Genomic DNA, 9,541 nt, shown 5'->3' on the forward strand with positions numbered 1-9,541 from the left:
AACAATTTGCTGGTCCTCAGTATGATCCCCGAATATATGTAACCAAGTGTATGCCAATGAGAAGGAAAAGAAAAGCAAATGCATGCGCATGCGCATGCATTTGTACATGTACATGCACATCAAATACAAAGGCAAAAATATTTTTTTAAAAAGTATTATGCGACAATGCACACTACTACAAAAAAGTGAATATACATCGGTCAATAGATAACAATTTTTGTAAAAATCGTGATCTTAATTAACTACACAACGATTTTGTAAAATTCGTGATATGAATGTATAATAGGCCATGGTATTTGGTCATAGGATTTTCCCAACATTATTAAAAACAATGGTTTTGGACCAAAACTGTTGTGGTAGACAAGTTACACAAAAATACGGAATTTGCGGGTCTTTGTATTTGGCAAAAACCGGAGGCGTGCGTTAATGAATTAATGAAACATTCATATCGCACTTAAGTCAGAGAAGGGCTTTTGTTCAGACACACTCATCCCTCATCCCTCTGACTTCACCGATCTACCATTGTTCTTCTTACCATCTCCATTCTCTCTCTCTCTCTCTCTCTCTCTCGCCTTAGATCTCATAGAAAGATCTATACAAGATCTAGATGAGATCTGATCAGATCTGGAAGACTAAAAAAGCTCCCATCGCACCTCTCTATCTCTCTCTCGATCTCATTGAAACCCAAAATCATTTATCTCCTTCTCTTTCCACCGCCGACAGCATCATCGGCACTGCTCGAATCGTGGTCGAGGTTGGGTCGAACGACGACCACCACTTTGGGTCGCTCAAACCCACATCCAGAAATATCACGCCCAACGACGAGTCGCTAGGCTCGTTGTTTTGGTTGAAGGTATATTCTCTCTCTCTCCCTCTCCCTCTCCTCCCCCCTCTATGTCTATATGTATTTCCACAGATTTATTGAAAATTAGGGTTAGGATTCGGGTTCCATGTAATTTGGGGTTTTTTATAATTTTTATGTTTTTAATTTTTTCTTTTTGTTTGTATTTCTTCATTTAGAACTTCTCTCTGGAAAAAAAAAAATGTTTCCATATCTTCACAAAGTTATTGATGAACTATATTGTTATTAGACTTTTAAGTTTAGATATAAAGTATTTATAAAGAATCAATAGCTTTGGGTACATACAAGACATAATATCAGTTGATGAGACCAATTTATTATTAGACCATCAATTTTATATATAAAGGCATGTTAGAGAATCAATAGGTTTGGGTTTTGGTGCATGCAGCACCATTTGCATAATAAGCGGTGGTAACAAAGAGTTTCATTTTGGTCTATTGGCCCAATTATCCGAACAGGAGGAAAATTGGAGAGGACACTCTGTGATTGAAGAGAGTCGAAAAGTGTAATTGTAAAGGTTAGTATATTTTATGTATCACATACACTTTAGTGAAAGGAAAAAATTTTAAAACACAGCTGGCATTGTAGTTATTTTGAATCACAGAAGTAAAGTTGCCCTATGTAGAGTGCGATGGCAAAGAGGGATATCTTTAGATGTTTTGACTTTGTGGCAGGATGTTGCTTCTTACACTAAATAATTTGCTGAAACCTTATATGAGATGTCATTTTACTTGCTTGCAAAAAGTTAATAAGTGGATCATAAGTTTATTTCTTATTGGTGTGTGTATATATAATATTCATAAATCTGAGTGTTGTTCTCTGCTGCAATTGAGGAATTTTATGTTATGGATTTAAGATTGCTGAAGCTTTCCAGATTATGTTTGTAGGTACAAATGCAAGCCTGTTGCTGTAAAAATTATACAGCCAACCAGAACATCAGCTGTTTATCTTGAACGCAAGGAAAAATTTTAGAGGGAGGTTACTTGGTCCCCTTTATTATATGTTTAATATATATTACTTGGTCCCCTTTATTTCTTATGAATTCCTTTCTCACAGTCAATGTATTTATAAAATTTTCTAAAGTTTCAGTCTTTCTCCCTCTTTTTTTTTTTTTTTGGGGGGGGGGGGGGGGGGATGGCAGAAAATGTAAATGTCTATAGCCATTGATGTGGAAAATGGGGAAGATTTACCAAACAAGATAATGGTTTAAATTATATTTTCTGATGTTTTTCCTATTTTTCTTTACAACTCTTGGTGCTCAAGCAGTTTGGATGCATTATGGTTGATTGTGAATTTTGTGGGTCCTCTTTCGTAGGCTGCAAGTGCCGCTGCTCAAGCAACGATGATATCATTGGATGTTGAAGCCCCGCCTAATAAACTTCTTCAACTGGTTTCTAAGGTTTGTATTCACCTTTCAAGGCTTCCCCCTATTTTCAGTGTTATGCTTCATTGCTGAAACTCAAACAGAAAGTTTTGGTTCTAAAGTGATAACAGGGCATTGCAGTGGATATGGTTCAATCCCAGCTCTTCGCACTGCTGCTGTTGATTTTGGGTAAGTACATCTTCCAAAATAGGCTTCTCTATCATTTGACTGCAGCCCATGGTTTCCTTTTAGCTAATTCAGTGGTTTTGAGTATGCCATATAAAAAATGGGGATTTCTTAATTTATTATTGTAGACAAAACAGGACATAGAAGAGGTGCAGGCACCAACCAAGCCTTTTCTAATGTACTTTACATTGTCTTAAATACTTTCATCATTACATTTCTTCATAGAAAATGAAGGAGATGGAAGGATCATTTCAATGTTTTTTAACATATCTAAAAACTATTAACTTTTAGCAATACTTATTGTCTTTTTCCTTACATTCTTTGTGTTCCCCACCTGCATGGCTAGCTAGGTTAGTCTATCCACCTTCGATTCCTAAGTGTATGGAAATGGCCTTTTACTAGAGTATATGTCCAATGATAAGCTAAATACAAATACCTCAAAACACTTGAGGGCCTATTATTCCTACGCATGGATAAATATGCTGAGATCAACCATTTCCAGCAGTGTAAGAAAACTTTCAAACTTTTGGCTCTAGTAATTATGCTTTCAGCTGTCAGGTAAAAGAGACGACAGCATGAATGGGTTTATGACTGGTACTCGCAAAATTTTGTCAAAAGACAGCAGGGTGGTCTTTGTATTGTCCAAGTAGATAAGGGAAGATAATTAGATAAGAGCAGAACACGTTGCTCTCTCCTTTGGCTCTAGTTCTTAATTGCTCCAATTTTCTCTAATTTCTATCTTGCTTGATTCTAATTGTGTGTGAGTGTGTGTGTGTATTGGCTTGATCTATTTTGCTGCTGGTATCTCTCTAATTTCTATTTTCATTAATAACCTGATTATGATGGGGTCTTCTTGATTACTTTTGGTGTGTACTCAGTTATTTTTTCTTTTGTTTAGGCCATGGGTGGATAGAGCAGATGGGGGTTATGCTAGAAACCCATCAGAAGGTTCATCTTTGTGAGTATCAATCTTCCATTGTTACTCTTAAGTTTCACGTTGTTCAAATTCTGTAACTTTACAAAATTATTAAGGATTATAATAGTGTTTTCAATTCTTCTATTTAGAGCTAGTATATGACTTGTCTATTGCTTTGCATTGCATTAGTATTCTATTAGCTTTGTTTTGATTGTAGTTGGCAGTAAGAAGCTGGCAGATATGGATGCATATGCTTGTGACTTAAGAGGCTGAAGTTGGAAGGAAGTAAAGGTGTTATGTTAAGCTAGGTTTTTTTTTTTGTTTTTTGGCACCTCTTCTTTTAAGCTAATTTGACTAAATGTATTTTTTGTACAACTGATTACACTTATGGAACCTATCATGTAATGTAATCTTACATATATAAATGAAGTATTTTTTGGTTTAATTTTGAGCATGAGCGTGCATTGGTATACTATAACTAAGTGTTGTATTGCAATAATTTTCAATAGAAATCGATGTACCAAAGCATTATATACATCAAAATCAAATTAAAATTATTATCTTACACAATGGTTATATTGTTAAAACCCGTTGTACTAAGTGTCATCCTATAACGGTTTTCAATAGAAACCGATGTACAAAAGCATTATATACATCAAAAGCAAATTGAAATTATTATCTTACACAACGGTTATTATAAATAAACCGTTGTTTTAATGACAATTTCACCTCGTGTTTATACTTAAAATAGTTGTAAAATACATGCATTAATTAACGTAACCGTTGTCTTGATGACATTAACACAATAATTATAAGTTGTTTTGATGACATTAACACAATGAATATGAGTATAACACCGTTGTGTATGTACCTACTCAACAACAGTTTCTTTTAAACCATGGGTTTTTAAGGGTGTATATACAACGGTTTTACTCTCATAACCATTGTGTTAATGTCATCAAGACAACGGAAAAAAACTGTTGTGTAATGGTACCCCAATAGACGTCGGTCGATTAGACGACGGTATTTTGGCAACTTACACAACGGATAAAATCCGTTGTATATTACGTTTTTTGTAGTAGTGGCAGTTTAATTTTCAAAACTGTCCAATTTTTAAGCTCCTTTATAAAGACAATTCCTGTAAAAATAAGCAAATTTGATAATTATTTAGTTATCTCAACTCAATATAAGAAAATTACATATAAGAATATAGTGATACAACAAATACTTGAAATGATAATTATTTAATTAAATGATTAACCAATTTTTGATTTGTCTAATTTTGTGCAAACATGATCTTTTTATATAAACTTAAAAAATAGGTAACTACGATCATTAAATTACAATAAAGAGTAAGTCTTACAAAACATACCTCATTATATTTAAGATTATGTATACCTCAATAAATAGGCTCTGTATATTAATATATAATATTGTGCGTTTTAGTTGTGTTAATATATAAATCTGTGAAAAATTTATGAAGGACGTTGATTGCTTCTGGGGATGATGACAGCAAAATGCTCCCACACTCAGACCCAGCAGGGCCAGCACCAATTCTCTTTATCCTTTTGTCTTTTTTAACAAATAATTCTTTTTATCCTTGAATAACATTTATATGGCCATATTGGCATATTATAAGTTGTAATGTAACCTGTCATTCACAATTCACAAATGGGTCCACGGACAGTTCAGGCTCAGCTGATGCATGCAAGTGAGCTCCCCATTAACTGAATTGGTACAAATGGACACGAATGCATTAATTTTTACTCATCTACTCCACTCCCATCATAAATAAACCAATTCAAATTAATTATATTTTCTTTTTAAAAACGAAAAAAAACAAAAACAAAAAAAGGGTTCCCTACTCTTGCTGTTACATTAATATAGACCGCAACTAATTATTTAGAAACCTTTGCTCTCTGACCACCTCTGAGTCCCTGACCGCAAAGAAAAACCTCTCTTTCGAAAATGTATGAAGTCAGGTTTTTTTATATTGAATTATATACTATCTAGAAGCATCACATTCACAGACATATAACTTATAAGGCAGGTACACTACAATTAAAATGGAATCTGCTGCTTATTTTTTACCTACTAGTCTCTGTTTGAGTTTTAATTTTGATCATATATTTATTATTTAAGATTAGAGAGTGAAAATGGTAATGGATTCATTACATTTTTTAGGTTTTAGTGAAATTATATAAATCAGTTATGATTGAAACAAATAAAAATGAAAAAAAGTGATTATCTAAAATTCTACAATAAAATGTGTTGAGTTGAGTGTATGTAAAATATATAGACGTATATAGTATGAATACTACATATATAAAGAACTTACCTACTATTTGTAGTTATAGAAGGACATATCATATATGTATATAAGTAGTGTCTAATAAGGGATTTTTCGATTTGTGTTAAATGAGGGATCTTCTTGTGTGTTCCGCACAAACCTTTTAAATTATTTTAAATAAATTATTCTAATAAGTTTGCAGCACGTATAAAGTGTTATTAGAATCAATTTTAATGTAACTTTCAGATTCAGTTGAACGGAATTAGGTCCAGCTATTAAAAAAAAAAAAACTTATTTCCAGTTGTGAAAGAGGACTAGTGAAAAGTGGGCTTTTATAGTTACGTACTTACGTGAGTGGAATGAGTTACAGTGTTACACGATTAATTTTCCTTTCAAAAAGCAAACAGCCGCATTAATGTGCCACTAAACTTGACAGCTCTGTAGTGGCCAAGTGTGATATTTCATTAAATACTATCCAAGTCAAACACCATCCTTTGCATTATTAGCCGAGTTTTCGGGTGTGAAGTATCAGTATTTAACTATTTATACACGTTTTCGGATCAAAATTATCAAATATGAAGAGTCAATAATTTACTTATTTTGAGAATTATATACTCAATTATACGGTCATTATTTATTGCATATTTCTTACAGTTATTCATAATTTGTCATTTAGAATAACTTTTTTGAGTACTTATAAAAAAATGAAAAAAAAAAAATAACGAGGATCGTCACATTCTAATTTTATATGTTTGTACTCATTCTTTGATCGGAATCAAAATAAAGAATTTGATTTCAATTACGGATTACTCCCTTATTTACTAATTATATGGAAATAAAAACATAAGTGGGGCCCACATGAAATTAGGAATTCAACTCCTTATTTTGGAGGAATTGGATTTTTGGGTGAGAGGTGGTAATCCAATTCCTTATTTTGGAGGAATTCAATTACTTATATTTTTCCTATTATACCCTCTCATTATTAACTAGCATATAAAATAATTTATTTAGAACAAGGGCATTTTAGTAATCAAATGCCCATATGAGAACAAGGGCATTCATACTCTAATTCCATATGGGCATTTATTTAGAACAAGGGCATTCATACTCTGATTCCATATAGTTTAGTAAACAGCTTTAATGGGAATTCAATTCCTCCTCAATTCAACTATTTCTCAATCCAATTTCTCATCAATTTAATTCTTCATAATCCGATTACGGATTAGTAAACATGCCATAAGTAGAAACCTAAAATGAGAAAGAAATTTAACGCACAGCTCAGCCGGTCCAAAAATTAAGTAGAAGCAATTGTTTATCGAGCGCTTGGCAATTCTTGTCGAGCAATCTACAGATGCATCTACAACCTAACCCTGCATCTAAAACTTGTATATGTAACTTAAAACCTGTATTTACAATTTAAAACATATCATCTACAACCTAAAAATGTAATGCATATGCATCCTCCGAGCTCTCAGTAACGTGTTTTTCCCCTCCACGTGCACATACACGGATAGATAGATTGAGCTTCAACTTGATTTTTTATTTGACTGAGTTTCCAGTTAAAAATATTTCAAAAATTGGACTAGGGAGTAATTTATTATTATTTTTATGCCTTGATAATTGAACAAATAAAGAAAAAAAAAAGAAGAGAGAAAAAATCACTAAAAAGAAAAAAGGAAATAGATATCAATATATAAACACCCCAAATAAGCCTAAATGGGCTGCGCGAATGGGCTATTCCAATTGGCCAGGCATGACCTGGTCTAGACTCAAGACTAAAAAGAAAGCCCAACTTGTTGGGCTTAGGACTCAAAACTTCGAAACGGGCGGGGCGGCCCATTGCTGACCCCATTGCATGCAATCGTTAAACGTATTCGATTCTCAGAATCTCAGGAGACTTCCATCGATCGCTTGTCTGCGCTCGGCGTTCCAATGGAGAAGAAGGCAGAGACTGAAACGAGCGTGAAGCCCTACAAGCTTCTGCTCTCTTGCCCCTCTGGTCTTTCACCATCACAGGTCCTCTGAATTTTCATTTCCTTCATTCACTTGGTTTATATGTGCAGCAAAGCCAATTTTGCTAAATTTTCACATGCATCTGATTTGCAATCTGATGCGTTTGTTTGTGGATTTAAAGGTTTCTGTGGTTTTTGATCAAGTTAATGACCGAATTCCCCATCCAGACATCAACTTGGAGAATTCTATTTCTGAGGTGAGCTTTCAATTTTGTAATTGTATATGGCCAAGCTACTATCTATACATAATCACACACACACACACACATATATATACATATACATAATTACATATATATATATATGTTTATTTATTAATTTTTCTTTTCGATATTTATGTATATTGAAAAATCAGGGGAAATTGAACCAGTTCAATGTGTTGTGATGGTGCAGTGTGTTTAAATTAGCCCAATTTGATTCTGATAACTGTTGGATAAGTTTGTTAGTCCTATTATAACATCAACTTGGAAATGGAGTACTTACATTTTAGGATTCTGGGTTGAGTTTATTTTGTTGAGTAGGCAATCTCTGTTACGGGTTATCTCATCACAACCGTGATTTTCTTAATGTGCGCACACACACACTTCTATAATGTATGGCTAAATTTTTTTTTTTTACTTTTGATTTTTATAGATATGGGACCAAAGGGTTCAGAAAAATTCATCATTGTACAATGGGACAAAGTTCAGGGTATGTGGATCTTCTTTGGCAATGAAACTTGTTTAAATTACTTTTATAATGATGGCCAGATTGTTCAGTTTCCTCACAAGTATCTGCTGTCCGGAAACTATACCCTTTAATTTTCGCATAACAGTGTATATTGTCTGTAATTATACAGTATGGGCAGCTCATATGGCATGATGGAGGTGAACTTAACCAAGAGTCTCATGCATGCCTCCATCTTGGTCTGACGGATTATAGGTCTCACTCTCTCTCTCACTCCACTGGCCTTTTAATTTTTCTGGTTTTATATCTGTCATCTACTTGCTTTACAGGACTTTTGTGGGCACAAACTTAAATCCTTTATGGGAAAAGTTCCTGGTTACATCAGAAGGTATGTGAATCCAGTTGTTGAATTTACAGATTCTTAGAGAAATTCGTTAAGGCTCTTACCACATTTTGAAACTATATTATTCACCACTTTAAAACTTCCAGGTTTATTAAAGTTATGATAAATGTAAGTTTCTGATGGGAATATTCAACTTGGATGGCATATTAGGATTGGCTTGTTCTTAAATTTTGTTGACATAGATTGTATCTTCTGATCATCTACAGCTTTGTTTTTCTGTAGATGACGCTATACGTTGTCAACACACCTCAAGTCCATTGGGTAATGGTGCTATTGTGGAGACATCTGACAAGAAAATAATTGTGTTGCAAAGAAGTAACAATGTTGGGGAATTTCCTGGACACTTTGTTTTTCCAGGAGGCCATCCAGAGGTACCTAATCCGAAACAAGAAATATTTTCAACCTTCCTTTTTTTCTGGGTAGCTGCATATTGTGATTTCTTCATTGCCTATATATATGTACATATTAGTAATGTTCTCTTGCAATATAATCTGTTATGTTATTGTTGTTAGACTTTTTTTCAAAGGCTTATTAGCACATTTGCCCTTGACTTTTAGGTGTTTTCTCACTTTACCCCCTTACATTTATTTGTTACATAATAACCCCCTGAACCTTTATGCCGTTTCCCACGTTACCCGATTCCGTCAACTCCGTCAATAACCCCGTTAGAAATGCTGACGTGGCGTCTACGTGGCAGGGTAATTTCGTCTTTTCAGCCACAAAGGACCAATCTTTGCCATGTGTGTGCCACGTGGTAATTTGTGGGACCCAATATGCCATGTTGGCAACTAAAATTTAATTAAATCAAAAATTTTAATTTTTTTTAAAAACTTTTCTCTGGAT

The 9,541-nt window shown here is 33.8% G+C and overlaps 2 protein-coding genes across 6 annotated transcripts in view; both read left to right on the plus strand.

The window, feature by feature from the left end:
* Positions 1-502: 502 nt before the first annotated feature.
* On the plus strand, positions 503-3,665 carry LOC147296674 (uncharacterized). Of its 4 annotated transcripts, XR_015119937.1 has the most exons (6): positions 503-853; positions 1,321-1,379; positions 2,178-2,261; positions 2,348-2,414; positions 3,310-3,369; positions 3,545-3,665. XR_015119937.1 is itself a non-coding variant. In XM_086229677.1 (5 exons), exons 1-5 carry the CDS (start codon positions 608-610, stop codon positions 3,598-3,600), a joined length of 504 nt encoding a protein of 167 aa, XP_086085803.1. In that variant the 5' UTR covers positions 503-607; the 3' UTR covers positions 3,601-3,665. The 4 variants fall into 4 exon arrangements, 1 of the variants encoding a protein (XP_086085803.1); XR_015119936.1 differs by lacking the exon at positions 1,321-1,379; XR_015119938.1 differs by lacking the exon at positions 1,321-1,379 and having other exon boundaries at positions 2,367-2,414.
* A 3,855-nt stretch (positions 3,666-7,520) lies between these two features.
* Positions 7,521-9,541, plus strand: part of NUDT9 (nudix hydrolase homolog 9) — a 4,417-nt gene continuing 2,396 nt past the window's right edge. For both annotated transcript variants that reach the window (XM_086257027.1, XM_086257019.1), the window contains exons 1-6: positions 7,521-7,633; positions 7,752-7,826; positions 8,263-8,319; positions 8,468-8,550; positions 8,625-8,683; positions 8,921-9,069. In XM_086257027.1, coding sequence (XP_086113153.1) covers positions 7,550-7,633; positions 7,752-7,826; positions 8,263-8,319; positions 8,468-8,550; positions 8,625-8,683; positions 8,921-9,069 — 507 coding nt within the window. In that variant the 5' untranslated portion in view covers positions 7,521-7,549. The remainder of the gene's footprint in view (positions 7,634-7,751; positions 7,827-8,262; positions 8,320-8,467; positions 8,551-8,624; positions 8,684-8,920; positions 9,070-9,541) is intronic.

The sequence above is a fragment of the Dryas octopetala genome, chromosome 1 (assembly GCF_963921425.1).
Source record: "Dryas octopetala chromosome 1, drDryOcto1.1, whole genome shotgun sequence".
In the NCBI taxonomy this organism is placed as follows: Eukaryota; Viridiplantae; Streptophyta; class Magnoliopsida; order Rosales; family Rosaceae; genus Dryas; species Dryas octopetala.